Here is a 27,578-nt window from a genome sequence, read left to right as displayed (position 1 = left end):
TTTCTGCTGACAATGTCCAGACAGTATTGTGCAGCAGTATTGGGGCATTTTGAATCATGAATACAGAAGTACAATATCTCACGTACATAAACTAGAGACTTTTTGAGACATTGAATATGTCTCTGTTGTCTTCCAAATACTTCTCAGTCCTTGTTTTATTAATAAACCTTCAAGGATTATAAATAGTTGTTGAATCATGTAATATCAGAGGGCGCAATTACACAGCAAGATAAATGTGAATTCATTCACATTCATTTGCTGTGAAGCTGCAACAGGGAATTTCAAGTCTGTTTGGTTAAGTGGCCACACAGGGAAAGTGAAGAAAAGCCTTTTTTGAACCTTGTTTGCAACGCTGTTGAAGTACCTGTAGGAGGCTTAAAAGTATCTGAAGGGTTAAAAGGAACTGCCTTAACAAGCTGTAACAAGGGTTTCCTCCTGTTGCTTTCGCCTCCAATTCATTCTCTCTCTCTCTCTCTCTCTCTCTCTCTCTCTCTCTGTGTATGTGTGTGTGTGTGTGCGTGCGTGTGCGCGCGCATGCTTTAATGCATCAGTGCTGGCACCGAGCTGTCAAAAAAAAAAAGGTTTCCTAGCTTTGCAAGCAGTTTAAAAAAAGGATTTGCTTGCCTTTTTCACTTAAGAAAAAGGAGGGCAGTCTTGCTGAGACTTTCTGAGAAAGGCTTTGCTTTACCCTTAACTGATTTTAAAGAAAAATAAAAAGTCTTGCCAATGGACTTTGTTCTCTGTTCCTGACTGTGTGCTGGCGTGGCAGCTTTCCTGCATTGGTTCAAATGATCACATGTCTGAACCCAAATGCAAATTGATCTGTTGTTAAAAAGAAAAAAGAAAAGAAAAGGAAGAAGAAGCCCCAGCAGTGGAGGGAAAAACTATGGATTGGTGGTGGTGGGTTTCAGGACTGATTCACATTTCCCTTTGTACTGTGTGATCAATGGGAGAGGGGGATGCAAATCAACCTGCCCAAAGGGCATAGTAAGGATGCTTAGTGAAGACAGCAACATTTGTCCAAAAAGAAAAAAGCTACATGGTTGGGCCATCTTAAGATGGTTAAGAAGCTCTTTTGGCTTCTAAAAGTACAGCTGAAGAGTAGAATACATTTGAAACTGTTTGGTAGGGAAGAACCGTAATTCTAACATGGCAAGATTGTTAGGTTTGTTATGCCTTGAACCTCAGTTTGCCTTGTGCTTCACACAATGTATTGACTGTTTTGGTTGTTCCTTTGTACTCTTGTCATATGTACAACTGCACACAACATTATTGTGCATCAAGCTGGCATGTTCAGTTATCTGGATATCAGTGTGATAAAGGAATGACAGTATATAAACATTTCTCCTGCAGGCTTCCATAGGAGATGGCCTGAATTCCAGCCTCTATGAAGATGGCGGTACCAGTAAGTTCTTCAGTTTCACTTTTGCCCTGAAACAAAGAAGGAAAGACTGTACAGTATATGTCAGTTTTTGATGCCTGGATTTAGATACGTTGGCCTCTAAAACTATAGAGGCAGGCAGCAGCTTCCTAGTGTATGGGAATTACACTTTCTGAGGTGTTCTTAAAGCACTTGGTGATGGCTTTTTATAAGTAGCAAGTAAGGAGGCGTCTTGTTTTGAATTGAGACTATACTGTGCAGGGAGAGGCAGTTTTCCTCCCCGGAAAATTTGTTGACAAGACTCCCTTTGTTTCAGTTAGTGATGTTAGTGTCTGATTTGTTTGCCATCCTGTTTGCTCTGCCACTAGTTGGGCAGAATAAAAATACAGTATAAATAAACAAACAAATAGCTCCCATTGAAACCAATGGGAGTTTTTTAAAATTTGTAGTTGCAGTGGTTGAGGTGAGGATGGAGGAGCCATCCTTGTCAGGATTGCAGAGAGGAAGGGACCAAGTTAAGCCTTCTATCTGCATACTGTATTCTTGCTTCAAAGTGGAACCCCATGCGCCATCTTGTTCCCAGTGTTAAATTCAGTCAATGTTGCAGACAATACATTGTCACATCAATGTGTAGTTATGCCTATAAAGGTGCAATAATTCTCCTCTTTCATATTGAAAGAATTTAACTGAAAAAAAGGTGTTCCTGGTATAAAACGGGAGGTCATTTACACATCCCAAAAAAAGGAGGACAAGGGAGAACACTTGATTTGCAAATAAGTAAATAATTTGTGCTAATGTATTTGTATGGCTCCAAAATGAAAAAAAAATGTTTTTACAATTCAAAGGGAATGACTTAGCATTTCACTTATATGGAGGAAGTGACCTGGGCTCTTGCTAATCCTTCTTGCCTAGGTGCTTACTGTAGATGGGAAATGGTGATCTCCAGTTCTTTATCAGTAAATCAAATTTGGACTAGATAGCCCTTCTCAAGTGGAGGACACTTTGAAAAGGAAAATTGCCCTCTGGCAGCCCCACAGAGAGCTGGTCTTCCTAAAAGAAGACATGCAGCTAATCCTTGCACATGATCAATAATATGATGAAACATGAATTAAACCAACAGAATCAGATTTTTTTAAAAAAGAAAAATCAGTGACATTTTAAAATTTGATAATATACTTGGTAGAATCGGCTGGTAACAATGAAGGAAGATTAATGTTGTCAGCCGTATAACTTTTCTTCTCACTTAAATAATGAAATAGAGAACAGAAAGTTCATCAACAATTTCAGTACAGATCGCAAACTTGACTTTCAAGTGAGGAATACTAACAAGACTCCTTCTATTCTAGTTGGATTAAACTTCCAGAAAGAAAATGAAGTCTCAAGGTCTATCTCTGCGAAACAACAGAGCCCTGATTCTCGGTTCTCTAGCCAGAGCGACACTTCTGCCCCCAAAGCTGTGAAGGTAGAGTGGATGTTTATTCTTCATTAGTAGCAATGAGCATGATACCGGGGGTGGGTGGGGTGGGGGAGTAATCTGGAAAATATGGTGTGGGCAGTATGTGTCAATTTCTACAGTACTCTCTGACTCCACTTTTATAGATTATTAGTAGTTGAACTCCTTCAGACTTAGCAAAGTCTTATTTTTTCTATCTGAAAAATGTGCAGGGACTTCAGAGAAGGAAATCAAAGCATACTCTAGGATGGTTCTGTGAACATTTTCAGTAAAGTGTACATTTACTATTTTAAGTTTCTGAAGTAGTCATTTCAGAAAAATACTTAATGCATATGATCCACTGGTCTATTTTGGGTATATGTGTTTTTATTTTTATAAAAAAACAAGTAATACAAGAACAGGCAGTATAAATATATAAGAAAGTTAATATATTCATGCAACTAGTAAAAGACATATGAGCAAAAAAATACACAGAGCAGAAGTGCATAAAGGTAAGAATTTAAAAAAGTGAAAATAGAAGTCCTGGGAATTCAGTGGGAATGGATTGATCCAATTCTAGTTTGTGTTACTTTCACTGGGATGTGTTATCAAGTGATGTCTGTGTATTAGTGAGTGATCCTGCACACCCTACAACTGTCCAAAGTTGTTTCAGAAATACGTAGGAAGTGGACTAATTGCCATCTTTTTGTGTTTAGCTTTTTTGACAGGAGTAGCCATTCAAAGCAGTTCAAAATCACAGCTGCTGGTCTGTCAACCAGCCCATTATTGAGTCTGTAGCCACAATATCAGTTATCTTTTTCTTTTGTACAATGCTTGGACATCTGTGGTCTCATTTTAAATGGTGAATGCAAGCCAGCAGCAAATTCTTTTGTACTGCATATGCAAAAAGATAGCATCTTGCGGTTGGCTTTACAAAGTATGGGGATGTATGGTTGTGAAATGTTCTGCTTAGAACAATGGTTGCCTATTTAATGAAGAAGGAGGAGGAGGAAACCATGTTATCATCTTCTAAAAGGCAGACTTTGGGTCACCATGTAACATTTGTTCTAGCAAACATTCTGAAGTGGAATTGCCTTCTGTTTTTACGGATTAGTGAGGGTGTTTTAGGCTGCTGGTGCTGAATAAAAGCTGCTGTGTCTGGCATCAGCTGTCTCAAGGCAGGTGAGCTCTACCTCAAGAAAGGCACAAAGTACGGTTGAGGTAAATAATTAAGTTCCTGACACAGAGGGGAAACCAGGAAATTCAGGACCTAGAGTGCTGAAGCGCCAATATTCCACGTTGCTTACAGCTGGGCTAAAAGTTGTTCCCTGAGGGTGCACACACTGACACAAAAAGCATGTGATGTTAAATTGATTGTTAAAAACCTGAACCAGCTCCCAGTTTAATTCAAAAGTGCAGTCACACCCTGAGTTTCCTTTCAAACGGAGGCCAAACAAATCCCTCAAGCATCCCTGGAAATACATAAATTATCTAGAAGCCCTTATTGTGCCATAGCAATTAATTAAATTTGAAATTATAATCTAGAGATGGGGGTATTCATATATGAATATGAATATCCCCCCACAGGTGGAGATAATGAGGGTTGGGCCCCATGGGGCTGGACTGTCCACTCACGATTCCGCCACTGACGGAGCCTTCCTATCACGCCATTGTCCGCAATGGATTAGCCAGTCCTGGCAAGAGGCGGGATGACGAGCCTCTCTGACAGGACGCAGAGTGACTAATCCATTTAATTATCTCCACCTGGGGGGGGAGGATATTCACATACGAATATGAATACTCCCATCTCTACTATAAACTTACCTTGTGTTGTAACATGTGGTTGCAACCTCTGAAGATGTTGTGTTTATACTCATTATTCCAAATTAGAATAAAGGGTGTTGTTCCTAAAATGCAGATTTGCTATGAACAATTGCATTTATGTTTTCCACAAGCAGAACTAGAAGGTGCCTTTATAGATCTCATGTTATAAGCAAGAAGCATTCTGCTTTCCAATATTATATTAATCATTTAAGTTCCATCCCTTCTCCTATAGATCTCATGTTATAAGCAAGAAGCATTCTGCTTTCCAATATTATATTAATCATTTAAGTTCCATCCCCTCTCCTTTATGAAAAATCATACAACTATTATTGCAGTCATAAAATGTTCATTGCATGTTGGGTGGTGTCACTCTGGGTGAAATACCAGGGCCTAGTGCCAATCTCTGTTGTTCCCAGATTTGAATTATACTAGGCCTCATTCTGTCCTTAGGCAGACTGATGAGTGATGATAAGGCAGGGAAGGAAAGGGAATAAGTCTTTTGAATAGGAAGCAGAAGATTAAAACATTGGATTGTGTTTCATACTGTCACCATTGATATATGTTTTAACTATTGCACTTGCAATAGTAACCATTAGCTTCTGCTTTCCTATTCATCGAGTCTTTGGTAGGAAGAGTACAAAACTGAGATGTAGGTCATGATCATTTGAGCTTCTTGTGTAAAGCACCCTGCAGAAAGTTTGGACTTTATTATTATAGTAACAACTGCGAGGGGGGAAAAATCCTCCCAGATCTTACAAATTTGTATGTTGAGTTGTGTTTGTATTGGATGGTGTGAATGTACAATGGGTTTCACCCAAGGAACTTCTTAGTGTGCTTTCATGCCAGCCCAGATGGATGTTTATAAAGAGCCGTTTGTCTTTTCCAGCTTCTGTTTCCTGCTCCTGGTTCCTAATCTCTACTCCTGCCTTCTGCCTCCCTTTTAATGTGAGCTCAACTCTCAGCTTTCTTGCCTGTTCTCTTCTTTTTATTAACTGGACTTCACCCTTCTATTGTAGTCGTTACTCATAGCATGCTTGGAAAGGAAAATGTATTAACACGCCTAAAGCCTTTCGCTATACATGCATATAAGTTGGATGGCAAATCTGTTTACTGCCACCGCCATCATACATTGCAAATATAGTATCTGGTTCCCAGATGAGATTGGTGAAGCCAGTTTTTGACAGCCGAGCTATTTTCTGCCTGGGTGTTGTCTGTCACTGGAGAGATCCATTTTCCATATTGCTGAAATTATTCCTTTATGTTTAGACATTGCTAATCATCAGCACGAAAAAAATGGCAACGGGAGGGAGTTCTAGTTTGCAGGGTTTTGTCTTTTATTATTATTTTTTTAAGTAAGAGGACAGCTATTTCTTTGTATTTGGGGAAGCAGCCTGATGCAGCTTACCTTGGCTACATGGCCCCTCTATTTCATCTGGGCCACACTTTCTGCTTGTAAAGCACAATGTAAATTTTAAGGTTTCATTTATGGGATTACATTATCTGCTGCCCTTTTGAAGCAGTGGTTACAGATGTTGAGGCTTTTAAAAATATAAGTGGGTTTTTATTTTAAAAAATAGCTTTCATTATACAGAGCATGTAATCGAAATGGCTTAAGTGTGTGTCTGCGTGGTTTCTCAAGCAAGTTCCCAAGAATTATGAACAACCTCCACTATTTTTTGTGGTTGTTTAGACCCTTAAGTTGTAATACACTTTCATTCATTTCATGCTTGAGTGGAGACAGATCTAACACCCACATTGGATTAAATACGCATATAATTTTTCTCTCCAGCTTTGTGCTTTGGAGAAGGGAAGTGGGATCGAAGAAAAGAGGTCTTCAAGAGTGAAGTTTCACCCATCTGCCCTTGTTGAGGGTGATCCTAAAAATGGCTTCCTTTTTTAAAAAGGAGTGATAACTGAACCACATGGGTATTCATGAAGCATTTTTAAAAAATATCTTGCTTATATACCACCCCATAGTGCTTAAAGCTCTCTTTGGGCAGTTTACAATTTAATTATGCAGGCGACACATAATCTCCCCCCCTCCCCCAGTGAGCTGAGTACTCAAGTTTACTAACCTCAGAAGGATGGAAGGCTGAGGCAACCTTGAGCCGGCTACCTGAGCCCATTGGGATTGAACTCCGGTTGTGAGCAGTACTTCAGTTTAACTACTGTGCCATGACACTCAAAGGGTAGATCCTTGAAGCTTTGGTTGCTGACGTAGGGTTTAGGTTGCTGGTGCTGATCTACCCGCATAGCTGAATAATTTGATGTGACTGGTTAAGTCTGTCTCCATTTTTAAAAGCTTTTGCCAATCTTGCCCTTTGTCTCCCATTTCTCTTCCACCCCATCCTTCCAGATTGTTGAGCTTCTGTATAGAGAGAGTGTGGTCGGGGAGGGGTTTTGATAGCTGCCTTCATAAATTTGACCATGCTAGCTTGACTGTAATATGGGGATCAGGATGATGGGTAGAGAAATCATTGCTTTGGAATGAATAAAACTGATGCATACTAGCTTTATAGCAGGTTGGTGTCGTGATTTACTTCAGTAAACAAAAGACAGGATCCAATAACCCAATCCAAGGTCAGAAACCAGAGAATCTGTCAGAACCAGCAGTAATAATGCTGGAGTCAAGGAATCACAAAGAGAAGTCCAGGTCCGGTCCAAGGGTCAAGATAGCTCCAGGAAATACCAAAGCAGGTAAAGACAACAGTTGTTTCCTGCACCGACTCCTCATGGGAGCCTGCCTTATATGGGGAGTCCATGCCTTTATACTGCTCTCTGCTGAAGTCCTGAGCTAGGATCCTTCAGTAATTACACACTGGTCTCAGCTGAGCCCTTAACTGAAACACTACACTTGGGCAGAGTGTGGATCTCTGTATGTTGTTTGACTCTTCATCTCTGGTAAGGATGTCTAGGACTGATGGAGATTGTAGTCCAACAACATCTGAAAGGCTGTATTTTGCCCACCCCTTCTTTAGGGAGAGCTTAGTTAGGATTGACCTTTAGGGTTGCTGAATGGAAAATACTGAAACATAGAAGCATGCCAGTTTCATATTGATGCTATTTGCCTATTTATTTTTCCATTAGAAGTTCCAGCCACCAGCAAAGGAACTCTGCTTTGCATGCAAAAAGACTGTATATCCAATGGAGCGTCTCTTTGCCAATCAGCAGGTGTATCATATCAGCTGCTTCCGCTGTTCTTACTGCAACAGCAAACTCACGTAAGTCTAAGACCACCAGGTACAGCTCTACTGTCATAAAGGCAACAATTATGTTGCTCAAATATTCATAATCCATTGTGGGTTAGGGAAAAAGGAAATTCTTCCTGTCGTAATGGTCCTGAGAAATGTCTATTGGAGACTCTTCCTGGCTGGCCACCAGGAACTCCAGGGGAATCTACTGCTTAACAGTCACAATATGTCCTGACAGTAAACTAATTACAAATGGGCTACTGTGGGAACTCTGGAATTGGTGGTAATGTGTTCCACTCAATGCACCACTTTCACTTGTGGAATTCACTGCTGCAAGAAATGTGACCATTAATCTAGAACAATGGTTCCCAGCCTTGGGTAACCTATGCACTTTTGGACTGAAATTCCCAGAAACTTTCACCACCAGCTATGCTGGCTGGGATTTCTGGGAGTTGCAGTCCATAAAGACTGGATTGCTCAAGGTTGGGAATCACTGATGTGAAGGGTTTTAAGAAGTTAGGCCATTTCATGGTTAGCTGTCATGTCTAATAGCTGTTGGCAGAATGTGGGAATTCCAAGTTCAGACGCAGTTTACCTCTGAATATCAGATACTGGGAACAAAGGTGTACTTCCTTATTGTCATACTTGCAAGTTTCCCAGAAGCATTTGGTTAGTCACTGCTGGAAACAGGATCCTAGATCTAGCAGATTAGGACTGGGGAAATTTTGGCCCTCCAGACTTTTTTGGCCTGCCTGTCTGGCCTGTCACAGCCACTGGTAAAAACAAAACAAAACAAAAAACTATGGAAGCTTTAGCCTATAAGATTCAATAGTTCTCAACACATGCTGCTATCTGATTTAGAAGGGCAGCTCTTATTATAATAACACAAATGATGATAGGAAGATCAGTTAGTCAAAGATTATGAAGAAGATAGATATCCAGACGCTCTCCTCTTATGCCAGAGGAAAAGGTTCTGTCAGAGTTCAGGGCTGTGTATCTGCCTAGTCACCAGAAGGCTTCCCCGAATGATAGTTGCAAGTGGCAACAAAATTTGGTGATTCGCGCCCCCCCCCCACCTTTCAAGAAAAGTGTAGAAAAGTGGGTTGGACTGTGCTTACCCCATGTATTTTTGCCCTGTGATCCACTACAAGGGATCAGGACGATGATGTTCCAGATTATATGGGAGCTGTCCACATGCCGACAATATCTAGATCACTCAAACAGGACATGAGGCTATTTCTTTGAGGCAATCAGGTGGCAGTAGGGATTAAATTCTCTGTGCCGCTGAACAGCAGTATTCATTTTCAGTGGTGCTGCCTGTCCCGCTTATTGGAAGAAGGCAAACCCAGGATGGCCTTGTGCTGTTCTTTGCACAGTATGCAGCACATCAGCACTGGGTATTCCCCAAACCCCCCGTTAGGTTAGAGATGGACACAGCTGTTTTGGTTAAAGACATTCCTGCTTACGATGAAAGGCATTCCAACCTCTCCTTCCCCTCTGTGAAACGGATGCTTCCAGGATCTGTATAAAAGGAACCTCATGACAGAACACCAGCTGTCCCAGACAATAGCCACTGAGCTATTTTCCTGAAAATGGTTGTTTTTCTAGAGGGTCCTTTTCACATTGTTGGTTGACATAAGCAGTTCCTCAAAACAGGGAACAACTAACAGGATTGTTATGTATTGTTATGTCACTTCTAGTTTATGATGACCTTAATTTTAGGGTATGTGTTATGTTTAAAGAGTGGTTTACCTTTGCCAGCCCTTGATGAGATTTCAGAGCCAAGCAGGGATTTCAGTCCAGGTATCCTGAGTTGTAGCCCAACATTTTATCCCTTGTACCATACAGGCTCTAATATGACTGTGTTGGCACAATATTTGTTTAATGTATATATATTTCTCTCTTGCAGGACCCAAAACCACTTACAACATATGGGTTTTTTTGTGTGCTTCTTAAAAAACACAATGAATTACAATATTAACAACAGTATTAAGTAAATTGTCAAATTAAGACAAATGCATCGTTATTCTAGTTTAAAACCATTTAAAGCTGGTTTACAATGTCTGCCATTAAAAGATCCTGAGTCAGCGGCCAAAGGCCTGTTTAAGTAAAAATGGGTTGGGTTGCTGATGGAAGGACATCAAACAGGGGGCCAGCCTAGAATCTTTTGGACAGAGATGGCAAAGCTTTGGAGCAGCTTTGGAGAATGCCCTCTATTTAAGACTGCACACCTGTTTTGCAACAATAATCGCCCTGGTAGTCATGAAATTACATAAAGTACACATAAATCCAAATTATTTTACAGACACGGCATGAGTGTAATAAGTGTGATGCATCTGTCTTTTGAAGAGTGGGGGGGCGGACACATGTCGAGAAGGTTAATCTCCTCCCCCCTGTGAGTTACCAGGTGCACTGATCACACTCTAAATTGTTGTTCTTTACACAGTCTTGGAACCTATGCTTCTCTACATGGCAATGTTTACTGCAAACCTCACTTCAATCAGCTCTTTAAATCCAAAGGTAACTATGATGAAGGCTTTGGACTTAAGCCACACAAGGAACTATGGGTAAGCAAAACTGAGAATGATGAATCCCAGGACAAGCCTGACTATACTGGAAATGTGCAGGAGAGCCCCCAAAGTCCAGGAGTGGAAGATGCTCCAATAGCAAAAGTTGGGATTCTAGCAGCCACCATGGAAGCCAAAGCTGCTGGTATGCTTGAGAAGGAGGAGAAGCCTACAGAAACAAAGAAGCTGAAGATTGCTTGGCCACCCCCTTCTGAACAAGGCAATCAAGGAAATGTATTGGAAGAGGGTATTAAAGTGTTGAAACCAAAGTGGCCCCCGGAAGACGAGGTCCCTAAGCCAGATAATCAGGAAGAGGTAGACCAAGACCTTAAAAAGCTACGGAGGTCATCTTCGCTGAAAGAGAGAAGCCGGCCATTTACAGTAGCTGCCTCATTTAGAACAGTATCTGTTAAGAGCCATAGAACTGACAGTGTGTCTCCTCCCAAGGCTGAGAGGGTTGGAGTCCGTCAAGGGGACGGGCCCGTGAAGGAAACGGCACCCAAAAGCAAGCCAGTGGATGGAAGTAACGCAGTTGAGGATAGTGAGACTCCAGATCCTTCCGAGGAGGACAGAAAGCTGTTTGAGAGAAAGGTAGAAGCAAGAGGTGAAGAGAGTCCATTTGAGAATGGCCAGAGAGGTCCCAATGCTAATGAGGAAGAAGAAAATGCTGCAGGAGAGCCAGCGTCTCCCAATAAAGAAGAATCGTTTCGTATGTCTCCCAAGCATTTGGCCTTGAATTCGACAAATGACAGTGAATTGTCCATGAGTCCAAATCGTAAATCGCAAAATGCAGGGTTTTTTGAAGGTGAAGACCTAGAAGATTTGACTGTGGAGGCGCAGATCAAGCGGAACAGATACTATGGTGATGAGGAAGATGATGAATAAATTTAACTGTGTTCACTAGGAAACATATTACAGGTTGCTGGGCCTTAAATTGGTGTGTTTAGCTTTTTTTCCCCCCCCGTTTCTTCTACAATGGCTGCCCCCTGTGAGCCAGGTGCTGCAGGTAATGAATAAGGGAACCATAAAGATTTGTTTGGTTTTGCATTTTATAGGAAGGTTTATTGGAAATGTGCGGTAATGTAATGGATCCTGTGAAATTGGAAGAGTACTCATGAAATTATTTTAGGATTAGCCGCTGCTTCAATTTGAGCAAAACTGTACACTTCTGAATTCCTCTCTGTAACTTGGTCACTTAAATGGCATCTTATTTCTCTTCTTCCCTTTGTTGTCCAGCCATGTGTGCAAAGTATCAATATATTTCCAGAGCTGAAAGAGAGAAGGCTTTTAAAAATTACCACTAACAATACTACTGTAGTGCTTAGGAACCAGTTCCGAAAGGGCTTAGGGACCAATTTAAATCGTTACTGCACTTTAATGTATGTGTAAAGGCACAATGGATACATTTAGAAAATATATATATAATGATGTGGGGAAAAACCCACTGTCTTCTAGATAGATATCCAGTGATGACAGTATCTTAACCATACGCACCAGCTGCATGATTTAAGGGGCAGGTAATATTTACTTGGCAATGATCAGGAGATGATTTTCTTTGCACTTTGCTTTTTTAAAAAAATGTGTATGTACAACTAGTTTTAAAGTTGGGCCCAGGTGAATCCAAATCTGCTGGCTGGCCAGTACAACGAAGTAGGTTTCTCATACCTGGGCTTAGAAGCAGGTTATCTTATTTCCAAGAGTAGAGCTGAGTGAAGGACAGTGTAGAAGGCAAAGGTTCTGTCTGCAGGGTTTCACTACATACATTCCATGTTTATATTCCTGAATATTTCCTACTTGAAATTTCCATTCTGCTTTTCTGCAAACAGTACAAGTTATGAAAATATGTTATGTACCAAACTGCCAGATTTTTAAGTGTCAGCATGCAAAATGCTGGGCATAAAAGTCAGCACGATGATAAATAAGACAAAAACAGTGGGGATTTTTTGGTACTGATTCCTAGCATTGTGTTTTTAGTGCTTCTCGATTTGCATTTATTTTATAAATCATAGTATTTTAAGCTGGATAAAAGGGTAGTAGCTTTTAATCTTTTTTTGTAATGTATCCAGTTAAATTAGCTCTAACTATATTTTAGAGTTGTAAAATATTCTGCTTTCTTACCAATCTTGTTAAGTATGAAACATTTTTATTCAATAAAGGCTCTGCCATTTTTATTGTTGGAAGCATTAATTTAGACTTTTCTTTGCAAAATGAGATGGTTGGGAAGGTGAGAATTATGCTGAAACACTTTGTGACTATTTTAAACCAGTAGATGGCACTGTGATATGTTGTAAACTAACTGTGTCAAGCAGTTAGTTTTTACAACATAATTTCCAGTATCATTTTTATTTTGGAAAATGAGTGGTGCTCCTGTACGCATTAGGTGTACTTTGCTCAGCAACCTCTGCAAGCATTCACCTTAATTGAAACATGGGTCACCTGTCTAAAGCACATACCTGTAAACGGACCAATGAAAATATCTTGGTATGGTAGGATACCTGCTTAACTAAGTTACCTTTTTTGAGGGTATACAAGAGGCCAGCAGAGAAAAAGTAAACAACCACTACTGTGTTATGTTGGTATCCTCGATTCTGTTGTGCTGAATGACACTTAAAATTGACAGATCTATTTTCTATTAAGAGTTTCACATAGAAGCATTGACTGAAAGGGAAGGGTGGGGGGAAGCCAAGCGTGCTGCTTTTATACTGCCGCATAGCACTTAAAGCACTCTCTGAGTGATTTACATGTTAATTATGCTGGCTACACGTTGCTGTCCTAGCAAGCTGGGTACTTATTCAGTGTACTGACCCCAGAAGGATGGAAGGCTGAGGCCACCTTGAGCCACCTACCTGAGCCCATTGAACTCAGGTTGCGAGCAGTCCTATAGTTTAACTGCTGGGCCATGAGGCTCATTGTTAAGTGCTTACACAGTTTTGCAAATGGGTGGAGTGGGGAGAGAAATCAGTTCTGTCGTAGAATAATGTGTTCCTCCTTTTGCTGAAGGGATGTGGTGGCGCTGTGGGCTAAACCACAAAAGCTTGTGCTGCAGGGTCAGAAGACCAGCAGTCGTAAGATCGAATCCATGCGACAGAGTGAGCTCCTGTCGCTTTGTCCCAGCTCCTGCCAACCTAGCAGTTCGAAAGCATGCAAATGCGAGTAGATAAATAGGTACCACCTCCGTGGGAAGGTAAAACGGTGTTCCCTAGTTACGCTGGCAACGTGGCAACGGAAACTGTCTTCAGACAAGCGCTGGCTCTACAGCTTGAAAACGGGATGAGCATCACCCCCTAGAGTTGGACACGACTGGACTAAAAATGTCAAGGGGAACCTTTACCTTTTGCTGTAATTAGAATGAATGCACCACACTAACACAGTCTTGTGTAAGTTCAAGGTTTGTCCAGTCCCACACCTCAACTCAATTTTGAGATTGTATTTTAATTGATTCAGGGAGAGGTATCTTTACTACCCTGGACTGGACAGCATCATCCGGGAACTAAATTTGAATTGTCAAAACCAATTTGATAATGGGTTGGGAAAAGGTCCTCTATTACCGCAGTGACAACCCTTGCTTCTTTTGGAGGATGAATAAAGGAATTAATTTCAGACTGTGACTTAAATGACAAATGTGAAAGAACAGTCCAGGACTATAAATATGTAGTTGCATTTTCTCTGATGGTGAAACGATAGACATAAAATAAAGTACACTAGCGAAATCTGGAACAGTCTGTTAGGAGGTATAGTGGCCAGCTGATTGTTTATGAAATATTGCTCCAGAGTCCAACAGGTTAAATCTTTTAAGACTTTGGGCGATATCCTTCTGACTTCTAAATCCTACCCCTGTTAATAAAGTCTTCTGTAAAAATCTAAGAACTGGTTGGCACTAAACCTTGGGGATTACTGTGCTAGTAACAGGTCAGCTCAACATTTTCTATACTGCTACCCACACAAGATACCTTCCCTCAACCTCATTTCTAGCATGATCAGAGCTAATTCCTCTAACACTTACACAAGTCCAGAAGCAGCTGGGGCAGAAAGGGGCCTTTACCAAAGCAGAATCATGCATGGCATCTGTTTGCTAAACGCAAAGTCTCTAAGTACTTCCATTTGAGTATGCAACTCAATGCGATTTCCTGTGTAATTGGTAAAATGTCTATAGTCTACTCCTAATTCATAATCTTTTGTAAACTGTGGCATCTTTCTGGCTTGTCAAGAGTAGCATTTGGATATTTAAAAGTAGTGACACTATACTGGTTTTTAAAAGCTCCTCGTATGCTAGTGATGGCCTTTTTGCCATTGTGCGGGGAAGGATGGTGGGAGTAGTTAAATCAGCAAGTAATAGAGGCAAGATGAACTGTGCAGAAGCTGGGCTACAATTGGTTGGAAAACAAAGACTTAAAGGAGTGGCTGGGATCATACTGGTGTTTGTGTGAGGATTGTGTAACTTGTCACACCTGATTGCAGCTAACTGACAAGCTGTGCAATCAGGTACATGACCAGGAATGCAACCAAGACACACTGCAGCATCTCATCAGTTAGCTGCAATTACCTGCAAGTCATGCAAAATATCACACGAATCTGGTCATTTATTATTTATTTCTGATTTTAGATTCACCCTGTGCTTCCATCCAAGAATGCTGTACATCACAATTAAACAAAACATTAAAACACAGAAATCTAAAGTAGCAAAAATACTTCACATAGATTCTACAGAGCCAGTGCACACACAATTGTACATGTGGGATGTCCTGGGTGATCTAAGGTTTTCAGCATGGTTGCCGCTTGTTTGTAAATTGTCATTCATCTGATTTTTTCACTTGTGCACTGTTTCCTTGATCATGCCTTCCTTTCAATAAGCATGTTTGACCATTCTGTTTTCTATTAATTCTTAACCATTATGCTTTATTGTCTTTCATCTTGGATCTGTTCATACTTCTCCAAATATTTCTTTTGTAAAAGTTTCATTTTCAGGTTACTTTGCATCCACAGTCTGGTTCCGATATGTGGATGACACCTTTGGAATCTGGCACCACAGTGAAGAAAAACTGGAAGAATTTCTAAACCATCTCAGTAGCATCCACCCAAATACAGTGGTGCCCCGCATAGCAACGTTAATCCGTTTCAGGATTAATGACGCTATCCAGATTCGTCGCTATGCAGGCGGGGGGAACCCATAGGAACGCATTAAACTCCGTTTAATGCGTTCCTATTGGGGAAAAACTCACCATTACGTGGGGAATCCTCCATCTGGCCACCATTTTTGCCACCCGGTAAGCGAGGGCAGGACGCGAAAATGCTGCGGGCGGCCATTTTGTTGACCCGGCGGCCATTTTGAAACCACCGATCAGCTGTTTGTAAAACATCGCAATGCGAAGATTGGTAAGCGAAACGCTTACTGATCATCGCAATGCGATGTTTTCCCTATCTAAAACATCGCAATGCGATCGCATTAGCGATCGGAAAAAAATGTGTCACTATGCGGATTTGTCGTTAAACGGTGCGCTTGTTAAGCGAGGCACCACTGTATACAATTCACCATGGAAAAAGAAATAGAGGGCCAACTCCCTTTCTTAGATGCCATGGTCGTACGCAAAACTGACCTATTGGGACACAAGGTCTACAGAGAACCCACCCACACAAAAACTCCAACCACCACCCACAACAAGAAAGAGGCATAATCAAAATACTGGTAGACTGTGCAAATCAGAACTGTGAAGCTCAATTTCTCAGCACTGAACTCAACCATCTGAATTGGGCCCTACAGGCAAATGGCTATTCCAAGAATGAAATCACAAGAGCCATCAAACCAAGAAAACAATACCAAACTGAAGAGGAAAAACAGCCACCCACAAATAAAATATTTCTGCCATACATTAAAGGGGCTCATGGACTGCATGGGGAAACTTTTGAAAAAACACAACCTACAAACAGTATTCAAGCCCACCACAAAAATACAACAAACGTTACGGTCAGCAAAGGGCAAAAGGGACCCCCTCACCACTGCAGGATTATACCGGATACCAGTTGTGTCCAGGTATATATTGGAACCACAAAACACAGCATCCACACCAGAATCAAGGAACATGAGACACACTGCAGACGAAAACAACTGGAAAAATTGGCAGTAGCTGAACATGCCCTGAAACAAGCTAGACATTAAATTTTATTTCAAAATACTGAAGTACTGAACAACACCAGCAATCATTATGTTAGACTGTACAGGGAAACCACTGAAATCCACAAACACCAGCAGAGCTTCAACAAAAAAGAAGAAAGTCTAAAACTCAACAAAGCCTGGCTCCTAGCACTGAAAAACACAGCCTGCAAACGGTCAACAAACTCTACCCAGCCACAAGGACCGATGATCACTGCACACAAAAGACCAGCTAACGACACCCATCAATCACAGTGACAGGTCATCTCTGCCCGTTATCACAACAATACAGCCACAACAAAAAACACACTGATCACCATAATCACCACATCTGAAAAGTACAAAAAACTGATTCCACAGCTATAAATACTCAACTATCCCACAAAACTGCACCAGAGCACAGACAGAGTTCTGACTCCTGTCCTCTGAAGATGCCAGGCACAGAGACTGGTGAAACGTTAGGAAGAAAATCCTCAAGAACACAGCCAGACAGCCCGAAAAACCTACAACAACCATATTTCAGTTTATTGTTTCCCTCATTAGCTTTCTAGTTCCGTCTTCTTTTCTTGCTTCTTTTTTGGTAACTTGTTTTCTTTTTTTTTCTATTCTTAATTTTTCTCATGCTTGTAGTCAGTGGTGCCTCGACTTACAAACTTAATTGGTTCTGGAACTCCGGTTGTAACTCGAAATTTTCATAAGTCGAAGCACCATTTCCCATTGAAATGCATTGAAATGCAATTAATCCATTCCAGCTGAAGGGAAAAAATCACCCAAAAAAATCACTGCAAGACCCATCGGAAACATAATTAATCCATTCTGGCTGAAGGGGGGAAAATAAAGAAAAGCAAGCGTGCACCCATTGGAAATGCAAAAAAAGCAAAGCAGAAAGCAAGTGAACTGTGTAAGACCCATTGGAAATGCAAAAAGAGCAAAGCAAAAAGCAAGCAAACCCCACAAGACCCATCGGACATGGAGGGACTCAAAAAGCAAGCAAACCCCCCAAGACCCGTTGGAAATGGGAAAAAAACCCAAAGCAAGGAAACCCCCAAAACCCATCGGAAATGGGAAAAACCCCAAAAGCAAGTTTGGAAATGGGGAAAATAAATACCAAAAAACAAACAACCCCCCCCCCCAAGATCCATCACAGCACAGAAACATAACCCCCAGCCCAAACCCACCCTGCAAAACCCACCCAGAACAGTTTTTAAAAAGCAAAAAGCAGCACCTTACCTTACCAGGCAGTCCAAAGCCGCCTCCGATCGCACTCACTCTAACTGCTGGGGTGAAAGAGCTACAAAGAAGCAGCCTCTCCGCCTACCAACGGTTAGCAATTTGAATTTCCTGCCTTTTTCTGTTCGTAACTGGGAGCTCCGGCTGCAAGACGAAGCAAAATTTTGCGGCTGGCGCTGGTCATAACTCAGAATGGTCATAAGTCGGGATATTCGTAAGCTGAGGCACCACTGTATTTCTAAGCATTGCAGCCTCCTGCTTTATCTCCTGTCACTTTGATCTTTTTCAGCATTTGATACAGATCAAGCTCTTTGTGAGTGTAAGAGTAACTTACCATATCTTACCATTCTGAAGGCAGAGAAAAATATGGTAGCTTCTCACTTGACAGATAAAGATTCACATGGTTATAACAGACTGAATGTCTGTAAAATCTGTTTATAAATACTGTAGAGGTGATCTTCTCATAAAGTGGATTATTGCAAATCCACTTTGACCAATGTACAATAGATCTTTATACAGGTTAGGCACTATTCAGTCTGATTTAAGGAAAGCTAAACCCATTAGCTTTCATTATATTGAATTATAGGCAACATTTGTTTCTACAGTATTTGATAATGTGGAATCAAATATTTTTCTATGATAACAATTTTTAAAGTGAAGTCACAGGCCCTAGACTGGTTGCCATACTTCAGTTGTTCATTAAATAGATGGTCATGAGATATGGGGTCCCCATGGCGCTGCAGGTTAAACCGCTGAGCCACCAGACTATCGATCAAAAGGTCAGCAGTTTGAAACCGCGTGACAGTATGAGCTCCTGTCGCTTTGTCCCAGCTCCTTGCCAACCTACCAGTTCGAAAGCATGCAAATACGAGTAGATTAATAGGTACCACCTCAGTGGGAAGGTAGTGATATCCTGTGTCTCGTCATGCCAGCTACATGACCATGGTAAGTATCTACAGACAAGGCCAGCTCTTTGGCTTACAAACAGAGATGAGCACTGGCTCCTAAATTCGGACATGAATGGACTTAATTGTCAAGGGGAACCTTTGCCTTTAAATCTTTAAAGTGTTACAGAGCTCTTGTCTGTTTTAGCTAACAACAGTAGTGGTCTCCAACCTTTTCCAAACCATGGACTAGTTGGGGGGGGGTCTGTGTGGGTGGGCAGGCATTCCTCATCATTATGTTTCAAGCTCTTGAACATCCTTCTCTCTGGAGATGTTTAAAGGAATGAGATGTATAAGAATATAGGTTTACTCCACCTTCATTTAAAAACAAACATGATTACAGCAAGAACTTTATTTCTAATCCGATTTTTTAAAACATTAGTTTGAATTCCATCATGTGAATCCAGCACGTTATGGGAAGTAAAAATTGTAACTTAAAAAGCAGTGAGCGATTGTGTATTGTTTACAACTCAAGTTGAGATCATTTTTTTTCCAAATCTCTTCTGAAGAAAGTTACAGAAGGGTCTGGCAGAATAACCAGACTAGGAGCACTTTGACGTGCAGTGTTCGAGCTTACAGTGCTGTCCTAAAACAGCAGTATTTATGATTGTGTAGGCATCCTTCAGTCTCGAGAGACTATGGTAACGTGCTCTGTATGGAGGACTTGGAACACCATTTAGTATGGCTGAGGAGGCCGATTTGAGAGTGACACTCCCTTCCACATGGAAGACAAATACAATCTGTCCCCTGTCCAGCTCCCTGATTTTGCTGCTTTTGTGACTTCCTCTTTGCCTCGGCCTGCTGGACAAGGGTCTCTTCAAATTGGGAGAGGCCGTGATGCACTGCCTGCTCCAGGCTGAACGCTCAGATGTCAAGGTTTCCCATCGGTTGAGGTCCATTCCTAAGGCCTTCGGGTCCCGCTTGCAGATATTCTTGTATTGCAGCTGTGGTCTCCCTCTGGGGCACTTTCCCTCCACTAATTCTCCATACAGGAGATCTTTTGGAATCTGACCATCAGCCATTCTCACGAAATGCTCAAGTCAACATAGACGTCACGGTTTCAGTAATGTATACATGCTAATTCCAGCTCGTTCCAGGACTACACTATTTGGAACTTTGTCCTGCCAGGTGATGCCAAAAATGTGTTGGAGACAGAGCATATAGAAGGTGTTCAGCTTCCTCTTCTGCCGTGCACAAAGGGTCCAGGACTCACTGCAGTACAGGAGCGTGCTCAGGACACAGGCTCTGTAGACCTGGATCTTGGTATACGTTGTCAGCTTCTTATTTGGCCATACTATACTCTCTTTGTGAGTCTAGAGAACGTGGCAGCTGCTTTCCCAATGCATTTAGCCAGCTCGACATCTAGAGAGAGTGTGTCAGAGATCATTGAGCCAAGTTACATGAAATCACAATCTCCAATTCTTGTGTAGAGATGATAGTAGAGGGAGGTGAGTTCACGCCCTGGCCCAGGACTTGTGTTTTCTTCAGGCTGATTGTTAATCCAAAATCTTGACAGGCCTTGCTAAAACGATTCATAAATTGTTGGAAGTCTTTGGCTGAATGGGCAACAACAGCTGTGTCATCGGCGAAGAGGAGGTCCCAAGTGCATTTCAGTTGGGCTTTTGTCTTCACTCTCAATCTAGAGAGATTAAAGAGCTTTCCATCTGATCTAGTTTGGAGATAGACACTCTTCTGTTGCGGTTCCAAAGGCATGCTTCAGCAGATCCCAAAGAGTCAGCACAAGGGCACAGCCCTGTTTCACTCTGCTTCGAATGTCAAAGGGATCTGCTGTTAAGCCATCAAAAACTACAGTGCCCTTCATTTCCTCATGAAAGGACCTGATGATGTTAAGGAGCTGAGGTGGACATCCAATCTTGGGAAGTATTTTAAAAATACCGTCCCTGCTAACCAAATCAAAGGCCTTTGTAAGATCTATGAAGGCCACAAAGAGTGGCTGTTGTTCCCTGCATTTCTCCTGCAACTGTCTGAGGGAGAATACCATGTCAGTGGTGGATCTATTAGCTCGAAATCCACACTGTGATTCTGGATAGACTCTGTTTGCAAGTACCTGGTGCCTCTTCAGCACAACACGGGCAAGCAACTTCCCTACAATGCTGAGAAGAGAGATGCCACGGTAGTTATTGCAGTCACCCCTGTCTCTTTTGTTCTTGTACAATGTGACGATATTTGCATCCTTCATGTCCTGTGGTACTCCACCTTCCCTACAGCAGAGACAAAAGACTTCGTACAGTTCGGTGGTGATGATCTCCTTACAGCATTTCAGCACTTCAGCAGGGATGTTATCCTTCCCAGGTGCCTTGCTGGAGGCAAGGGAATCCAAGGCCGCTTTTATTTCTGCTGAAGTTGGTTTACTGTCCAACTCTTCCAAGACAGACAGGCACTCAATGTTATTTAATACCTCTTTGGTTACTACATTTTCTCTGGAATACAGCTCCGAGTAGTGCTGCACCCAGTGTTCCATCCAGTATATATGATACTTTCCGTAGATTGGAGTTAAGCTATTTTTCATCACATTGTATTCAGATTAGTTTGGCATTTAAAGAGAAGGGAGTAAATCCAGATATATGGTGCAACTGAAGTACATCCATTGAATTTGCAAATCAACATGTTAGTTCCCCTGGTTTAGCGAGTATGCTTAAAAACAACAGCTTTGTCCATGTGCTACTCTACAGCAGAATATGCTAGTGCCATATGGCATGAATCAGCACATGTCAAACAAGTATATGTAGCTCTTAATGAATCATGTCTGAAACCTATTCCCATTGAGAAGGACAATTATTTGACTGCCATTGCCCCTCCAAAAGTATGTCTAGAGGTGCTACCAAATAATGAACAAAATAAGGTAATACAGCACACACCCATCCTCTTCATGGACATGACCCCCTAGACCAGCCATTCTCAACCTTTTTTTTTGCCATGGCCAAAAACACAATACAGTGGTGCCCCGTATGACGACGATAATCCGTCCCATTGAAATCGTTGTTTAGCAAAATCGTCGTCATGCGAAAACCGTTTCCCCATTGGAATGCATTGAAAACCGGTTTAATGCGTTCCAATGGGGAAAATACCTCGTCGTTCAGCGAAGATCGCCCATAGGGAAGCCATTTTGCGAGCGCCGATCAGCTGTAAAAATGGCTGCCTTGCAAAGCATGGGTCTGGAAAACACAGGGCAGCCATTTTGCGAAGCCGACGATCAGCGGAAAAAATCGTTGTCTTGCAAACAAATGGTTTGTGAAGCACGGGCCTAATCAATGTCCAGCAAAAATCCCCCATTGGAATGACTGTTTTGTGAATTGCTATAGTGATCGCAAAAAATGATCGTTATGTGGATTTGTCATTTAGCGAGGTTGTCATCTTGCGAGGTACCACTGTATAAAAGAAATAGCAATGGTCCATCTCACTGGGTCTGTTGGGCCACTTATTTTTTGTTGTATGCTGCCGGACTCCTTTGTTTCTGGTGGTGCTTCAATCCAAGCAGGAGCCCAGGCTGGCCATCCCTGCCTCCTCTGACAGGTGACCATTCTGATGAGGAGGCCAGATGGAGATGGTCTCTAAGCAGCTGATGAGTGATCAACTGCTGGAGGAGGCAGGGATGGTCACCCCAGGCTGCTCTGTGGACTGGAGCGCTGCTGGACATGAATTACCTGGTTGTCATCGTCTAGTCGTTTAGTCGTGTCCGACTCTTCGTGACCCCATGGACCAGAGCACCCCAGGCCCTCCTATCTTCCACTGCCTCCCGTAGTTGTGTCAAATTCATGTTGGTTGCTTCGAAGACACTGTCCAACCATCTCAACCTCTGTCCTCCCCTTCTCTTGCCATCACACTTTCCTAACATCAAGGTATTTTCCAAGGAGTTTTCTCTTCTCATGAGATGGCCAAAGTACTGGAGCCTCAGCTTCAGGATCTGTCCTTCCAGTGAGCACTCAGGTTTGATTTCCTTTAGAATTGATAGGTTTGTTCTCCTTGCAGTCCAGGGGATTCTCAAGAGTCTCCTCCAGCACCACAATTCAAAGGCATCAATTCTTCGGCGGTCAGCTTTCTTTATGGTCCAGCTCTCACTTCCATACATCACTACAGGAAAAACCATAGCTTTGACTATTCGGACTTTTGTTGGCAAGGTGATGTCTCTGCTTTTTAAGATGCTGTCAAGGTTTGTCATCGTTTTCCTCCCAAGAAGCAGACGTCTTTTAATTTCGTGGCTGCTGTCTCCATCTGCAGTGATCATGGAGCCCAAGAAAGTAAAACCTGTCACTACCTTCATATCTTCCCCTTCTATTTCCCAGGAGGTGATGGGACCAGTGGCCATGATCTTAGTTTTTTTGTGTGTGTGTTGAGCTTCAGACCGTTTTTTGCACTCTCCTCTTTCACTCTCATTAAGAGGTTCTTTAAGTCCTCCTCACTTTCTGCCATCAGAGGGGTATCATCTGCATATCGGAGGTTGTTGATATTTCTCCCGGCAATCTTAATTCCGGTTTGGGATTCCTCCAGTCCAGCCTTTCACATGATGTATTCTGCATATAAGTTAAATAGGCAGGGGGAGAGTATACAGCCTTGTCCTACTCCTTTCCCAATTTTGAACCAATCAGTTGTTCTATATCCAGTTCTAACTGTTGCTTCCTGTCCCACGTATAGGTTTCTCAGGAGATAGACGAGGTGTTCAGGCACTCCCATTTCTTTAAGGACTTGCCATAGTTTGCTGTGGTCCACACAGTCAAAGGCTTTTGCGTAGTCAATGAAGCAGAAGTAGATATTTTTCTAGAACTCTCTGGCTTTCTCCATAATCTGGCTCATGTACCTGGTACTGCACAACAAAAGGTAAGTGGCCAGCTGGTCCAGGAGATGAGAGGTAGACCCATGTAGCACCCATGGTGCAGTGCGGTGTACTTTGTATGGAGCGGCCTGAATTAATTCAGGTCCATCTCTAGAAAGAAATGTAGGCTGAACCAGGACTGTATAAGTCGCATAAAGCAGTAGTCCCCAACCTTTTCCAAACCACGGTCCGGTTGGGTTGTGTGGTGTTGTCTGTGCGTGGGGGGCAGGGCACCCATATGTGGGGATGGGGAACCCATATGCGTGGTTGGGCATTGGCACCCGTGCGCGCATGTGGGATGGATGGTGGCAGCCATGCATACATGTGCAGGTGAGCGAGGGGTACCCATCCATGCATGTGTTGGTTGCAGTGGCACATGTGCACGGGTGGGCAGGGCGCCTGTACGTGCATGTGGGGGGCATGCATGCTTCTGTGTGTGCGTGGGGGGTGTACATGCAGGGGGTGGGAGATCTGTCTCCGTGGCCCGGTCCTGCAAAGGCCATGGTACTGGGCCACTGACCGGGGGTTGGGGACCTCGGGCATAAAGGATGTTATAAGATTATGTGTGATTATTTCAGCCTGTGGGCCCTTCAAATGTTCCAGGGCCCCAAAGAAGACATGTGCCCCTCCATTGAGAACGACCGTCCTAGACAATGGCTAAAGCTGAGGAAAATTTTTCTGCACACCTCTCAAGCTCTAAATATTAAACAGGAAGAGGCTAGGCTAAACCTATGGAGAACAAAAATAACAAATCTTGCCAAATGGATGAATGCTGAAGAATGCCTCTCACCAGGACTAGCTGTAGGAAAATCAAAGAATAATCAAGTAAAATGGGGATAATTGGATACAGGGCAAATTTTCTGTGACTGAGGAGAAATTCAGTCAATGTAGCACTTAAGTGCATGCAATTTATAGCTCACCATGTATACCAGGGATGGGCAATTAATTTCTATAGGGGGGCCACTTGAAAAAGCTGAACTGTGTTCAGGGGCCGAACCAACTTTACTTAAAAATAAAATGAAACAGTGACATTATGATTGTTCTTATTTGAAACTTGTTAATCTTCACAAATACTAAAGAGTTTTTTTGTGGTATGTTAAAGATAAGCAACCGATCAACTTTAGACAAGAAGCCATAAATGGTTGTGATGTTCAAAACTGTCCACGGGCTGGACAGGAGCGGCTTGCGGGTCATATGTGGCCCTCAGGCCGCACTTTGCCCAGGTCTGATGTATACAAAAGAAGATCTAGCAAATGGCTGAGATAATGCTGTTGAAGTAGCCCGCTTCTGGTCAACCACAATCTAATTATCTTAACATTTTAATTCATTTTAAACTTTACCTATATTCCATTTATGTCCATAATTTTAAATTGTGCCATACTCTGGTAGGAATAAAGACAAAAAGTAGGCGTACTCTATTTTGGACTGGATTATATTTAGGTTTATTCCTTAACACTGCCTGTCTCCCCAAAATTTACACAGAAAATCTTCACATCTGCATACAAGATATTAGCAACAGGACTAAATTCCCTAGCTCACAACTTTTTGTTGCTTAAAGAATTCAGGTGCATGCCTGTCCATTCAGGTAAATCATATTTAAGCTTAACCCAGTGACATCTGAGGCAGAAAATCCCCCAAAGATCTCTTGTATTATTATATTTATACATATATAATTATATTATTTTATTAATATATAACAATTAGGGTTACATACATATACAGTACAATCATGTATGTAACCCTAATTGACACCCTCTCCCTAGATTTCAAGCTGGATAAACACATTGGCAAAGCAGCTACGATGTTCTCTAGACTCACAAAGAGAGTATGGCTCAATAAGAAGCTGACGGCATATATCAAGATCCAGGTCTATAGAGCCTGTGTCCTAAGCACACTCCTGTACTGCAGTGAGTCCTGGACCCTTTGTGCACGGCAGGAGAGGAAGCTGAACACGTTCCATATGCGTTGCCTCCGACGGATTTTTGGCATCACCTGGCAGGACAAAGTTCCAAATAGAGTAGTCCTAGAACGAGCTGGAATTAGCATGTATACATTACTGAAACAGCGACGTCTACATTGGCTCGGGCATGTCGTGAGAATGGCTGATGGTCAGATTCCAAAAGATCTGCATGGAGAATTAGTGCAGGGAAAGCAGTCCAGAGGGAGACCACAGCTGCGATACAAGGATATCTGCAAGCGGGATCTGAAGGCCTTAGGAATGGGCCTCAACAGATCGGAAACCTTGACATCTGAGTGTTCAGCCTGGAGGCAGGCGTTGCATCACGGCCTCTCCCAGTTTGAAGAGACCCTTGTCCAGCAGGCCGAGGCAAAGAGGAAGTCCCAAAAGCAGCAAAATCAGTGAGCTGGACAGGGGACAGACTGCATTTGTCTTCAGTGTGGAAGGGATTGTCACTCTCGAATTGGCCTTCTCAACCACACTAGATGCTCTTCCAAGTCGATACAGGCCATGTTACCATAGTCTCGAGACTGAAGGAAGCCTAATCAATCAATCAACATATAATCAGTCTGCTGTCAAGTCAATTCTGAGTTATCGTGGCCCTTTACAGGGTTTTCTAGGTAGAGACTACTCAGAAGTGCTTTGCCATTCATTTCTTCAGGAGGCTGTCCTGGGAATGTGCAGGCTTTTCTCCCAGGAAGAATGGTGAGGAATTGGATTTCCAACCAATGGGTCTGCATCCAGATACCTAACCCACTGAGCTATCTTGCCCTCTCTTAAGAAACATTAGTAATTTAAACGAAGGATGTTTCGTATTTTGAGACCCTCGGCAAGCCGCCTCACTCGGCCACAGCAAAGCCCTAAAAGGGCAGCACGTGTCTAGCTGCATTTCTTCCCACCCACCCAGCTTCCCTCCACGCCTTTACTTTCTCTTTCTCTGCCCTTTTATCCCCGCGCTCTCATTCGCTTCCAGTCACTCTTTGGAAAGGGGCGGGAACGGGAGGGGAGGGGAGGGAGGAGAAGAAGAAGAATTCTTAGACGAGAGAGCGCATGCGTCTCTCTTGCCTTCTCTAAGAGTCTCGTAACTGGGAGGCAAAAGACGGGGCGGCCTCGCGGGCGTCCCTATCAAGCTCCATGGGCGTGCACGCGGCCAGGCCCCGCCCCCTTTTCCCTCACGGCGGCGGCGACGAAGGCGAAGGCTGGAGGTAGCGGCAGCCCGGCAGGGCGGCGACCGGCGGGAGGGGGGGAGAAGATGGCGGTGGTGGCAGCGGCTGCCTCCTGGCTGTGGAGCGGGCTGTGGAACGAGCGCTTCTGGTTTCCGGCCAACGTGACTTGGGCCAATTTGGAGCGGGACGAGGGTCCCGAAGGAGGGGCCGGATACCGCACCGGCCACGTTCTGGCCGCCTTCCCGCTAGCGGCCGGCATCTTTCTCCTGAGGCACCTTTTCGAGAGGTAAAGGCAGGCGGCGGTGGAGGGGTTGCGGTGTGAGTGTGAGCGACGGGTTTGCCTGAGGACTCTGTGTGTGTGTGTGTGTGTGTGTGTGAGAGAGAGAGAGAGAGAGAGAGAGAGACTTCTGCGAAGGGGCCGCGGGGATCCCGCCCTGACCGATGACGGCTTGGAGGGGGAAGCGCACACTTCCGCCCGCCTGACTCCCGGAGCAAGGTTGGACCGTCGGGTGGGTGGGGTGCGAGGGAGGGAAGGAAGGAAGGAAGGAAGGAAGGAGGGTGGTTCGCCCGCCCGCCCGCTCTGGGAACTGCGATGTCCCGTCTTGCTCAGTGCCTTCCTCCCTATCGAGGTGGAGGGGTGGGTGGGTAAGGGGGGAGCTAAGGCTCGTTTCCTCCTCCTCCTCCTCCTCCTCCCCTTCAGAAGTTCATAGGGAAGTCTTCCCCCGCGCATCTGTAATAAGAAGTGGACTTCATTCTCTCCTTTGCTCTCATCTGCCACGTTCTGTCACTGTTGGCTTTTACTATATAAAGTCACACTGATGATGGTAACCTTCTTAACTTCCGTCTCAGATGCTTTGCAAAACTTGGGGCTAGGGCCATTGGTTTTTTTTAAACGGTGACTGTTATT

General features: G+C 43.1%; 2 protein-coding genes across 9 annotated transcripts in view; both read left to right on the top strand.

The window, feature by feature from the left end:
• The window catches only part of LIMA1 (LIM domain and actin binding 1), a 70,598-nt gene extending 58,023 nt beyond the window's left edge, over window positions 1-12,575 (top strand). For all 6 annotated transcript variants that reach the window (XM_020784297.3, XM_020784312.3, XM_020784295.3 and 3 more), the window contains 4 exons: window positions 1,354-1,405; window positions 2,728-2,843; window positions 7,725-7,858; window positions 10,275-12,575. In XM_020784297.3, coding sequence (XP_020639956.3) covers window positions 1,354-1,405; window positions 2,728-2,843; window positions 7,725-7,858; window positions 10,275-11,280 — 1,308 coding nt within the window. In that variant the 3' untranslated portion in view covers window positions 11,281-12,575. The remainder of the gene's footprint in view (window positions 1-1,353; window positions 1,406-2,727; window positions 2,844-7,724; window positions 7,859-10,274) is intronic.
• A 14,058-nt stretch (window positions 12,576-26,633) lies between these two features.
• Window positions 26,634-27,578, top strand: part of CERS5 (ceramide synthase 5) — a 75,433-nt gene continuing 74,488 nt past the window's right edge. The window contains exon 1 of one of the 3 annotated variants that reach the window (XR_002299768.3): window positions 26,634-26,957. Coding sequence is in view for 1 of the 3 variants with exons in the window: in XM_020784325.3 (XP_020639984.2) it covers window positions 26,758-26,957 (200 nt within the window). In the remaining 2 variants the exon portion in view is untranslated. The remainder of the gene's footprint in view (window positions 26,958-27,578) is intronic. The other 2 variants (XM_020784325.3, XM_078384403.1) reach the window with 2 other exon arrangements.

Source organism: Pogona vitticeps, chromosome 2, assembly GCF_051106095.1.
Source record: "Pogona vitticeps strain Pit_001003342236 chromosome 2, PviZW2.1, whole genome shotgun sequence".
In the NCBI taxonomy this organism is placed as follows: Eukaryota; Metazoa; Chordata; class Lepidosauria; order Squamata; family Agamidae; genus Pogona; species Pogona vitticeps.
This window is presented reverse-complemented; position numbering and strand designations above follow the sequence as displayed.